General features: G+C 39.1%; 1 protein-coding gene across 1 annotated transcript in view; it reads left to right on the top strand.

The window, feature by feature from the left end:
• PCNX2 (pecanex 2) overlaps positions 1 to 13,049 on the top strand; it is a 155,230-nt gene that overhangs the window by 125,615 nt on the left and 16,566 nt on the right. Inside the window, exons 26-28 of the mRNA XM_069852327.1 lie at positions 2,179 to 2,432; positions 7,776 to 8,009; positions 10,884 to 10,987. Of these exons, the coding sequence (XP_069708428.1) occupies positions 2,179 to 2,432; positions 7,776 to 8,009; positions 10,884 to 10,987 (592 nt within the window). The remainder of the gene's footprint in view (positions 1 to 2,178; positions 2,433 to 7,775; positions 8,010 to 10,883; positions 10,988 to 13,049) is intronic.

The following is a 13,049-nucleotide window of genomic DNA, read 5'->3' as shown; positions in this document are numbered from 1 at the left end:
TAGGCTTGTGTTTTTATTAAACATGATTACAAATATTTGGCAATAAGTTAACACCAGGGATGAAGATCTATCTTCTCGTAAATTCAGTTTAATACTGACAGACCTTTAAACTTTCAAAAATAAACATAACAACAATAGTAATGTCACCAGCATGGAGTAGTTATTTTACACTTTTCAAGCTGTGTACAAAGGAACATGCTTTTCTCTACTTCAGTTTGAGTACAATGTCCTTTGACTTGACTTCCCAAAAGCATCCACTGACCCAGAGCAGTTGCTGCTTTTTCCCTGTTCGGCATTAAGTGTTAATTCATCTGTGAAATATGAAGCAGAAGCAATCCAGTTCATGTCCAGTCCAACTGGAAATATTAGCTTGATAGGTCATGTTTTGTACTAAAGTACAGCAAAGATGTTTATATTTGGGTTACTTGAAGACATTAATCATTTGTCATACTGTATATCACTGAACTCCAAGGAGGAATACCTATCAGTGTGTGAACACTGCTGGGTACATAGTGTAGTTTTTCACTTATACAGAAATTAACAGAGAACATTGAAATATACAGGATCTTCCCCCTCCCCATCTCTTAGGGATACAATCCCATTTTTTTTCTCACACATTCCCTTTCTATTAATCTTTTTGCATATTTTTGTTTGCTGGTCACATTTTAGAAGGTGTATAGGCAAAAACCCACAAGATAATGACCAAGACTTTAACACATTTTGTTCTATTTTGAAAGGTTTTTCTTGATGTGGAGAGAAGAATATTCTGGGTGCTACTTCTTTTTGTACAAACTAAAGGTCCTCTGATCATTCACCAGACAGTTGTGATGGGGTCTGGATAGTCAGTCAAGGGCACAGTGACTGTCATGGTGCTCCACAGAAAGGCCTTTGGGAAGCTGCCTTGCTCCAGGCTGTCTTCTGGGGCACTAGAAACTGGGGGGGATTGGAACTGACACTATATTCTTTCCCAGTACAACATTCAGATGGTGAACATAGCAAACTTCTTCTCCCATTTACAGTGACACAATGGAACAGGTCTGTTCGTCCTGGCAGGGGGTGTTCATAGCTGTTGAACTGCAGCACAGTGTCTAGCACCTTCCTCTTCTATTGGGACTGCTTGGAAGGTGATGGAATCAGCTCTCTCAAGGGGTCATACAGAATCATTGGTGGAGGGCCCATATAAGACATAAGTGTAACTTGCATCACAGGAGATGGCCTTGAAAGATGGTTTATGTACAAATTTTATGGAGAGTAAGTTCAGTAACAGCCTACAGATAGTCAATTTTAAAAAGATCCATGCATCAGGAACTTAGATATTTTGAGAACAGTGCAGGGAACATATGGGTGTCCATCATGGGTTTGATTTGTAGTGCCCTAGATGGTATAGAAACCACATTTTGATAGATTCCAAACCCTAAAGAGCTCAGGTTGATGTTCTGCTGTTTACAGCACAGGCCAGAAATGGGGAATCTGCGGAACAGATATATTATTGTTTCTGCATCTGCCTCATGACTTCTTTTGGAGTTAACATCTCTTTTTTTCAGGAAGATTTACTCTATTTTGATCTAAAGTCTGTGTAATAGGCTAATTATAAAGCTATTCTGTCCTTGTGATATACTGCTACTAGTGTTATTCATTGAAGATGTTTGATCTAGAGTAGCTTTTACTCTGCAGGGAGGGAGAACAACCTGTTGGATGTTATTTTTGGAACCTACTTTCCAAGATGTCTTGCTAAAACCCAGATTTTATAAGAGCTCTGACACACTGTAAAATCTTGTTTGCATCCTTTATGTTATTTGAAGAAGCAGACAGAGACTTGGATCAATTTCCTTAATATGCTTGATGGAGCGAGACTCTTTAGTGTTGCTTCCTGGTGAGTTTTTATTAAGGCAGAAGCTGTGGTCTGTAGTTTAGCTCGGCTCAGAATCAAGTGCCTAGGATGTTAGATTGGGCCCTTTTGGCTTTTGTAGGTGATAGTAAATAAACAATCTACGGCTCTGTATTTGCTACTACGTATGGATCAATTAGCACATCTAATTAGCTGCCGTCGCTCTTTCTATTAGATGTTTGCTAAGTATGTAGAGCCTTCAATCATACTTTTTTTAGCTTGGAAGAAGTTCTTTGTGTTTCCTCCTCCCCCAATAACTGGCAGCATGCTCTCTTTTTCTCACTGCCAAGGAACATATTGCCAGCAGAGAGAAGTAGAAGCTATAACAGAAGGAGATGAAGACAATGAAGGCTGCTGCTGTTGTAAGCCCGGGCACTTGCCTCACTTGTTATCGTGTAATGCAGCCTTTAACCTCCGATGGCTGACCTGGGAAATAACACGAACCCAGTACATCCTGGAAGGATATAGCATCATTGATAACAACGCTGCAACAATGCTGCAAGTGTTTGATCTGCGGAGAATACTTATCAGATACTATATAAAGGTAAACTCTTTGCTAAAGTGGACTATGTTCTAAGGCAGGTTTGTCAAAAAAGAATGAATGCTAGCTGCGTGTTAGAAATAGTGTTTGAAGTTTCTGGCTTTGTATTTACTCATTTGGACTACTGCCAGTCAGACTGACTTGATGTTAGATAAGGATAATTAATCCATATTGCCCTTTGCTACATTTGATTCTGATCACTTACTACTTACCGTTAGTACAGAAAATTGCTGGTATACTTAAGCAGAAATTCAGAAGATGAGTTAACATCCTCGAGCGATCAAATCAGAGAAAGCATTCTTACAAAGCAGAACTTCATTGACAGTTTGTTATTTCTCCTTGACTTGGCCTTGCCACTGTTTTTTCTGGCAAAAAATATAAGATCGACAACCATAAAGTTCTTGGAAAATCTCTGAAGAGCCGTTTCTCAAAACATACAATTTAAGTACTGTAAACCTCCTTCTTACCTGCTGCTTTACATATATATTACAACACATTTGAGCTTCTTTTATTCCATTGATTAAAAAGTAATTCATTTACATCACTTCTATATCTGCACTGTTATTAAGATCACAAGGACCACAAAGATACTAATTTGCCAAAATAATTTAACTTCTTAGTCTAGCAGGACATAGTTACCCATTGCCAATGCCTTTCCTGTCCAGCAAATTAAGAAATTGCTGAGCTTTATTGTCTTCTGCTTCTACTTCTTCAACCATCCCTGACATCTCCTGACTACTTACATCTCTGCAATTGTAAAAATCCTGTCAACCTTAGAGAGACACCTATTGTAATAAAAATTAATCACATTTTTCTGCAAGTGAACCAATGCAGTAAAAACAAAATCATTGACTCACAAAGCTGCTTTGATCATGCGGTTGATTACTTTGTAAAATGCAGACTGGGATTTCATACATAATTTTACAGGCAGTAAGGCCTGGTAATCAACCTGCTTTGTTTAATTAACTAATTAGAAACAAAACTGCATATAAGCATGATTTTTTTTCGTTTCAGAAGTGGGTTTTGTGGCGATAAATTAAATTGGTTTTAAGCAACCCCTTCTTTAAGCTGAAATGAATATGTTGCTATGATTGCTTCACTTTACTTTAAAAGTTAACCTGAGTAACCTGAATATAAACTGATGCAAGCTGATATATGACTCAGCTTTTGTTGGCGAGCTAGGCTGAAAAAAATTCCCAGTCTAAGATGCAATCGAGTCAGCAGTTTATTAGTTTAAAACAGTGAAGAATTGTGCTTTGTAAACTGGAACATTTTGAGTACCATCAAGTCAGCTGTAGGTATGCAGAGGACTTGTGGAAAGTGTGAGGTTCATCACCTGGAGAACTGAAAGGTAGTTTAGGGCTTCTAGTTCTGGACAGCTGCTTCTCAGGTGTGGTCAAGCTTTTCATAGAATCATGGAGTGGTTTGGGTTGGAAGGGACCTTAAAATATCATCTAGTTCCAACCCCCCTGCCATGGGCAGGGACACCTCCCACCAGACCAGGCTGCCCAAGGCCCCATCCAACCTGGCCTTGAACACCTTCAGGGATGGGGCAGCCACAGCTTCCCTGGGAAACCGGTGCCAGTGCCTCACCACACCCTCACTGAGAAGATTTTCTTCTTAATGTCCAATCTACATCTTCCCCTTTCCAACTTAAAGCCATTTCCCGTTGTCCTGTCACTACATACCCTTGTAAAAAGTCCCTCCCCAGCCTTCCTGTAGGCCCCTTCAGGGACTGGAAGGTCGCTATAACATCTCCGTGGAGTCTTCTCCAGGCTGAACAGTCCCAACTCTCTCAGCCTGTCCTCGTACGGGAGGTGCTCCAGTCCTCTGATCATCTTTGTAGCCCTACTCTGGACCCATTCCAACAGCTCCATATCGTTATCTTGGAGATTCCAGAACTGGACACTGTACTCCAGATGGGGTCTCATGAGAACAGAGTAGGAGAGGACAATCACCTCCCACGACCTGCTGGCCATGCTTCTTTTGATGCAGTGCAGGACACAGTTGGCCTTCTGGGCTGCGGTTGCACCTTGCCACCATATGTCGAGCTTCTCATCAACCAGCACCCCCAAGTCCTTCTCCACAGGGCTGCTGTCAATCACGTCATCCCCCATCATGTACTGAAACCACAGATTGCCCCAACCCAGGTGTCAGACCTTGCACTTGGCCTTGTTGAACTGCATGAGGCTCCTGTAAGCACACTTTGCCAGCTTGTTCAAGTCCCTGTGGACGACATCCCGTTCTGGTGTGACAACTGCACCACTCAGCTTTTGTCCCATATGATACAGCTGTGGTTAACTGATCCCGTTTTGAGTAAAAGGGAGGTGGGTTAAATGATCTTCACGCTACTGGGGTATGCTGTGGCTCCATCTTCACTTTATGCAGCTTTTGTTATGTTCACTACTTATGGCTTTGAAGGTGTGATTATCAAATGTACTTCAGTTGGATTTAGTTCAGCCAGTACACTGCATTTACAGATCTTCATTTTTAGAAATGAGTCAGTCCTTTAATCTACTTCTCTTCATAGGGAAGGATGAAAAGAAGTTAATACTGATCTAGTGGCAGCTTCCATATTAGCCTGGGCTGGGGCTCCCTTTAGTGATGAGAGAGTGTGTTCAGGAGATCCCTTCTTTACCATGAAACTAACCCAAAAGAAGGCTGTGTGGAGTTTTTCTTCTATTCTTCAAGTTACTGGTTTCTTCCATAAACAGGAGCTTTGATAAGGTTTGGTAGTATCCTTAGTACAGCCTCAGAAGGTGAGAAGATTATATTATGTGTCATATCAGCTGTCATCCTGCTTATTTAGTACTTAACTCCAGATAAACAACATCAGAAACAGAGGTGAGAATTAATTCCTTTTCCAGCTCTTTCTGTTGAGGGAATCTTGAGCTGTAAAGACCCTGTGCAATTTCACTGTGAACATTTTAAAGCCTTACCACTTTCTTGTTAACAGCATAGGAAAGTAATTGTAAGAACTCTGGTTAATGCAGTATTCAGATCACATAAATGACAAACTTAGAAATTACTTAGACTGGAGTTTTGGCAGCAACTGCATTTCCATTGCACTAAGTATTTGGAGTGCTTCTAGTTTATTCTTTGTAGCTTACAGTACTGTAAATATTTACCATCTTATTTGTGAATTGCCATATAATTGAGGATGTACTTGTGCACAAAACGTATCTAGGATGAGCCACTAAGAGTGGAATTTAATTAGGTGGCAGAAGTTTTTGCTGGTTTTGTGTCCGATTGCGAATCTGATGTTTTTCCCCAGCTGAATCTGCTTCTTTGTAAACATAGGTGAGAATTATGAAAAAAGCAAACTGTATTTTGAAGACCAATGAAGAAAACATATGCTTTGTTTCAGTTCTCCTGTCCTTCAAGAAAAATTACCATATTGGTCTTCTAAACAATGAGCTGCATCGAGTGTCTTATGTATTTTTTTCATTTGCAGTTTCATTGGCAGCCTAGAAAGGCCCTTATTTCTTCTTATAAAAGGATTTTTATTCTCCACAAATAAAGTGGGTCAGCTCCTGTAGCCCTTCTACATGTATTTTGAAATTATTTCCTGCCCAACTACTGTGATATTTTTCCCTTGTGTCTCCTCCATTTCTTCTTAATATATTCTTATTTAAACATCTTTTAGTATTCAAGAAGTCAGCATTCGCTGAGTGCTGTGTTTTCAGCTCAATTGTTTCTGCATGTATCTTTTTTAAAGAGTGTATTGTTCTCCACATGCCAAGAAATTAAGAGTCCACCCTCATTCTGTGTCTGTCTGGCTTGTCTTTTTGCTCTGGAGCTTAATTTTCCTTTTACTTGGGTACTTTTATATAATTTGAAAGATAAATTGTGGAGGGCATCTGGGATTTTTCAAAAGGGCTGGTGGTGCTTCTGTCCTTTTAATCCATCATATTTTCATTTTACACGTCTGTTTGCTTAATAATATTTCCATTGCATAGGAAAAGTAGAGCTATAATATCTTCAGTCATGTTCATTTGCCCCTCATTTGATTTGGAATCTAATTCTAAATTAGTATCTTTCATTAAAACCAAAATTATAATCATAAAACTTTATAATGGGACTTTCCAGCTGGTGCCACTTTCCTTTGTAGCACTGGAACTTCTGAAGTTTCATATTCTTTTGAAACAATGCTTTAAATTTGGTTTGGATAGATTATTTTAATTTATTTTATTTTATATTTTTATGGCTCCAGACACATCAGTTAGAATAACTTCAACTTAGAAACCCAGGAGCAGGTATGAGGTTCAAGTCTTGCTGCTTTCTAATGTTTCTCCGTGTGATAAAAGCTCCTGCTGAACGCTGCTCCTCCTTCAGTGCTTTAAAAGGAAACTCAGTTACATCACTTACCAACCTCTAAACCTGACACATAAGAAATAATCTATTATTCTTTACTAAGCTGATCACCAAATAACAAAAATGTGGTGCTACTAAATGCAGAGAGAAAGCAGCAATTAAAACAGAGGTTTTCAGACTTGTGTTGTACACATCTATCAAATCTCACCTTTGTGGTTGTGTCGTGGTGGAACTGTATGTTAAAAAATGAGGAAAGCTTCATTCTCTAGCAAATGGGAAGTCTACAGAGGAAGGGGAGTCCTGCTTTGAGCATGCCATATACTACTATTTCTTCAAAGTATGCCTGAACTTTTATCAGTAACTCCCTTCTGATATCGCCTTTCACTACCTGAAAGGGGGTCGTAGGGAGGTGGGTGTTGGTCTCTTCTCCCAAGTGGTAGGTGATAGAACAAGAGGAAATGGCTTCAAGTTGCACCAGGGAAGGTTCAGATTAGACATCAGGAAAAATGTCTTCACTGAAAGGGTCATCAGGCACTGAGCAGGCTGCCCAGGGAGGTGGTTGAGTCACCATCCCTGGAGGGATTTAAAGGACAGGTAGATGAGGTGCTCAGGGATATGTTTTAGTAGCAGACAGGTATGGTTGAACTTGATCTCAAAGATCTCTTCCAACCAAACGATTCTATGATTCTTGGTGATAGACTCCAGAACCTCGCTAATGCTTGGTAATTAACATGTTTTAATGCTGGAACTTTTGCGTTTTTATCATAGTGTATTGTTTGTATTAATTTTTCTGTAAGACAGAAGGGTATTAAAAAGATGACTTATTTTCTGTTGTCTGCTACTTAGATATCAATTATTATCATCTTTCTAACCTGAACAGTTCTTGAAGCAATGATGCCAAGCAGTGAAAAATAGGAAAAATATGTACCATTATGTACCATTGTGGGTAGCTACTTGATTTACTTTCTTCTGTGTAAAATATATCTGCTTTAATCAGAGACAGTGACTAATGTTTGCACATTTTGTCGACAGAGTATAATATACTTTACAGCAAGTTCTCCCAAAATCCTTGACTGGATAAAAGATGAATCCATCCAAAAGATCCTGCAGCCTTATGCAAAGTGGCATTATATTGAACGTGACCTTGCAATGTTTAACATTAACATAGATGAAGATTATGTTCCCTGTCTCCAAGGAATAACAAGAGCTAGCTTCTGCAGTGTTTATTTGGACTGGATTCAGTTCTGTGCTAGAAAAAGGGTGGAGGTAAGCTTGTGTTTGTTTTTTTTTCAGTAACAGTTGTTTTAATTCTTGGGATAGGAGTTAAATGGTGCATGTTACTCTTTTGCTTGCTCAGGATTAATACAATAAAATTTATTTCATTTAAGATGTCAAATTTAACATAAAAGGAAAATAAATGTTTTGTGAAATGGACACCCCCCCCATATTTTGGAGGCTACCCTTGTGCAAAAACTGTGTTTTAAGGAGAGTTAGTCTTTGAATATAGAACCAATTCTTTATTGTGCACACACCCAACACCGATAATTTCATCATCTCTAGAAAGCATGGATATAATAAGTATTTACAGAAGTAATGCTGCAGCAGGCTCTCTTCATGGAATGTCATCATTCTGTCAGTGTTGCCAATGTTGGGTATGTTTGCCAAAAACTTGTGATGTTTTGTACCCTTTGCAAACACGTGCCTGTGTTTGGGTACAGATGGTAGGGAAGTACATAACAAACTCACTGCTAATATAGGTCGCTTCTGAGAGTTTATAATTCAAATGTGAACTTCCAGAAAACTGTGTGAAATTACCTCACAGCTCTTGAAGGTCAAGGGCAAGCTTACAGCTATGCGTTCACATTCTTTGAGCCACTAAGATTACTGATGATCAGCAGTCATTTATCAGAAATGCATTACTGTATTTCCATGGATTACTCAAAATAGCCCAGAGGGAGAATGCAGTTTCAAACAAGCATATTCCCTTGATTTAATTTTCTGATTATTGCTGGTAATGGCAAAAAATGAGAAGAGTATCTTTCCTGGCCATCATGCACTGTTATGTTATTTATGCATTTTTCATTCAAGATCACTGAGTGCACATCTCTTTTGCTACCAAAGATCTTAACTTCCATAACATCACTGAATCTTAATGTTTCTCCTCCAGTTCAGTTCTTTCTCATCTATCTAACCCTGAATATCTAACCCAAATGCCGGGTCCTGCACTTGGGGCACAACAACCCTATGCAGTGCTACAGACTGGGAGAAGTCTGTCTAGAAAGCTGCCTGGAGGAGAGGGACCTGGGGGTGTTGGTTGACAGCGACTGAACATGAGCCAGCAGTGTGGCCAGGTGGCCAAGAAGGCCAATGGTATCTTGGCTTGTATCAGAAACGGCGTGACCAGCAGGTCCAGGGAGGTTATCCTCCCTCTGTACTCGGCACTGGTGAGACCGCTCCTTGAATCCTGTGTTCAGTTCTGGGCCCCTCACCACAAGAAGGATGTTTAGGCTCTGGAGCGAGTCCAGAGAAGAGCAACAAAGCTGGTGAAAGGGCTGGAGAACAGGCCTTATGAGGAGCGGCTGAGAGAGCTGGGGTTGTTTAGCCTGGAGAAGAGGAGGCTGAGGGGAGACCTCATTGCTCTCTACAACTACCTGAAAGGACGTTGTAGAGAGGAGGGTGCTGGCCTCTTCTCCCAAGTGACAGGGGACAGGACAAGAGGGAATGGCCTCAAGCTCCGCCAGGGGAGGTTTAGGCTAGACGTTAGGAAAAAATTCTTTACAGAAAGGGTCATTGGGCACTGGCACAGGCTGCCCAGGGAGGTGGTTGAGTCACCTTCCCTGGAGGTGTTTAAGGCACGGGTGGACGAGGTGCTGAGGGATATGGTTTAGTGTTTGGTAGGAACGGTTGGACTCGGTGATCCGGTGGGTCTCTTCCAACCTGGTTATTCTGTGATTCTGTGATTCTGTGAATACCATTGCACCAGTTACTCTGCATATCATTACACTAATACTATTTTCATTGAATTGTCCTCCTACTGGGAATGCTTCATCTCTTTTCTTTTCCACCTCCATGTCTCAGGTCCCAAGTTCTGTCACGCATATAATTGAACAGTGCAGGTATAGTCCCTGTTAAATGATGCCGTTTCCCTTGTTATGAGGCTAAAACTTTCAGAGTAATAGATTTAGAGATGCCCAATAGACTTGAAACTTGCCAGAGCAAGATTTACAAGGGCAAACAAATGCCTGCATTAACGTGCATGTACACACATCTGTATATTTTCTACACATTTTCTTTTACCTCTGGTTTTATAATTCACTGAAGTTCATGTAGGAGATGTAAACCAAAGCTTTGCTGCACACATAGCCCTGAAAATCTGTGTGTTTTATAGAAGGAACTACATTCTCCATTATAATTTGCTTCAGTTTTAGAGTAAAAGCAAGTGTAAAAAATCACTTTTTGTGCAGACTGAAATAATACTCTGTATCCTCCTAAAGGTTCACATTCACAAGGGGTTGTTTCAGTTTTTCCACCTGCTGAATAGTAATGTTTTCTTTGCAAAAATGTTCTGTAAAGAAACTTTTCTGAGCTAGTAAATGTCAATGAAATGTTTTGACTGTTTGTTAAAATATAAGGGCAATGTTATCAATGGTGTACAATTCAGATATATATTGTTATCCACTAGAATTGTGTTATTTTCCAAAATTGATTGTTTTTCTGGAATCTGTGGGGGAGTTTCATATGCACTCTGTCCCATGCAAAGGTGTCTGACTGCCTCCAGTTGCAGTGTCTCTCAGCAGTAAGGAATCTGCTTTGGTTTAGAATGTCAGATCTGGAAAAACAAACAAACAAAACACAGGAAAAAAAAAACCCAAAACACCACCAAAACTCCCTTTCCTTGGGATCTCACCACCTGAGATTGAATTGTTCCATTTCTAGCCAGTGGACAATATAAGCTTGCACTTTGCAGAAAGCCTCTGATGGCAGTGGTCTTCCTTCTTGTTCTGTTTGATTTCAAAGAATGTTTTAGTGTGTAAGTCCAGCTACAAGCAAATTTTGTGAATATTAGGATTTCTAGTACTGCAGTGCTCTTGAGGGTGGTATTCGCATTTGGAATAACATGCTGTTCTTAAAACCTTGTAGCACCTGGACAGTGATGAGGACTCTCCTCTAGTGACACTTTCCTTTGCTTTGTGCATACTGGGTCGAAGAGCTTTGGGAACTGCAGCTCACAATATGGCCATCAGGTAATTTTTAGGAATCCTTTTTCCTCATTTTAAAGTGAAGACCATTTTCTCTATTTTCAGTTAATGTGGTATCTCAGCAGAAGATTAGGTCAAGTCGAAGTCTCTTTCCTCCATAAAATAATTTATTTTCTGCCATTCATGGACAGCTTTAACTTTGGTAGTTTGCTTAAAACCTTATATCAATCTTTATTTCACAGGGCAAAGCAGAATTTTGCATTGAAATAATAGGTACCAATGGTTATTGCTTGCTTTCATGGCCGGCCTCAGTACTATAATACTGGCTTCCTCCAGAAGTACTCTTACATCTAGTTAGTTAAACAGCAATAAATCTGTAAGGCTCTTTTGTTCCTCAAGGCTGTATTCTGTGTTCCTTGTGCCTCTTCATTCTGGTAATCGAGGAAGAGAGAACCTTGTGTCTTTTGAGACCGCAGCTTTGTCTGTTCTTAGTCTACCTTACTCATTCATTCATTCATTCATTCATTCATTCATTCAAATCACTCTTCCTAGTAAGTCTGGTTAATTAAATTGGTTGTTTATTTCTGGACATGCTTTTTGCCTTACATTTTCCTTAGGGATTCTTCCATTTTCACAAGGAAGTCTGAGTTGTTTGGGTTTTATAAAGTACCATTTATGCTGTTCTAAGTGTTCAGCCCCAGTAATTAATTATATAGATAAGGCATTTTATTAATAAAATAATTTTACATTATTGAAGTCTAACTTCTTTCCTGATTTTAGATTTTTATTAGATTTTTTTTTGGACTCCCTGTGTGCACAAGATTTTTGTAACAATAGAGAAGGTTAGTAAATACACAGTCTGTGAGTGACCTTGCCATATTGGCACAGAACTGTGACTAAAGCTACCCAGCCCTCTATCAACATGGTCCTTAGAGAGGATTTGTCTTACTAACAAGCAAACAAAGACAGAATGTGTGATTTTTTAGTGCATTCTGTTATAAGATAAAACAGCCCTTTAAATATTCATTCTATAAGAGCTTTTTTTTCTGTCGAGTTGTTTGTAACATCTGTTTTTATGTCTTCCTCTTTTAGTCAGTCACACAAAATGCTTATGGCTCTAATGCCTTCTTTCTTAGTGTCTTGCTTCTTTCTGCTTTCTAAAGTGGTTCTCTTCATCTCTTTTCTGCTAATCTTTGCACATTCCCTTCTCGTAGTAGTTGAGTTTCCTCTCCCTTCATCTCTATGCACTCAAATTAGCTCAATCTTTAGTAAGACATCGATATTTCTAAAATTACCTGATATTTTGATGATTCAAATTGTAGAAAGTTGATGTGCATTTGATTTTTTTTTTTTTTTTTTGAGGAAAGAGTAAAGTGAATTTGGTCTGGGGCCACAATAGCTATATCACAGCAATATTAGAAATGCGTCTAAAAATATCACAAAAGCTTCGTAAAATTGCATTACTTTCCACAGGATCTTAAAATCTTCATTACAATATTTTGGCACTAGAATAGCTACAATAACAATGTCACCTATTTTTATTGGCCTACATGGTCAGGAGCTAATGGAAAGAGATAATATTATCAGAGGCTTTCTATAGGAAGTACAAACGTTCGGAAGAATTATTTGCAAAGTCTTCTGTAAAGATTTGAATAATAAATGCAGGAGTCACCTTTACTATGTCATTTTAGAATCTGGAAAATTACCAATGAACAAAATCAGTTTCTTTTGGTGAGTGGATGCTCCATACTGAAAAACATTTTTCTCGGAGTGAAAAAGGTTTGTAGAAGGAAAAAGGAAGAAGGAAAAAAATGTAGTCATATGCACTGCACAGCTCTATCCTTGCTTTTCTGAATCCATTCTATATAATCCTGTATCCTTAACTTTTGGTTTTCCTTTTATTAAGAAATTGCTCCAGGGCAATATTGAATTATTGTATTTTTCAAGTGTATTTTGTGACATAAAAGGGATTTAGTGGAAGCTTCTCTCCATATCTTTTTCAGTGTTACTTCACAAAAGCTTTCCCTTGAAAAGTTTCACTGAAAAGCTGTGTCCCTTACCCACCTGGTTCAATTACCTTTAATACATTTCAACTCTCAGACTGATT

The sequence above is a fragment of the Phaenicophaeus curvirostris genome, chromosome 2 (assembly GCF_032191515.1).
Source record: "Phaenicophaeus curvirostris isolate KB17595 chromosome 2, BPBGC_Pcur_1.0, whole genome shotgun sequence".
Lineage (NCBI taxonomy): Eukaryota > Metazoa > Chordata > Aves > Cuculiformes > Cuculidae > Phaenicophaeus > Phaenicophaeus curvirostris.
Note: the sequence above shows the minus strand (reverse complement) of the source record. Positions and strands in the feature narration are given on the sequence as shown.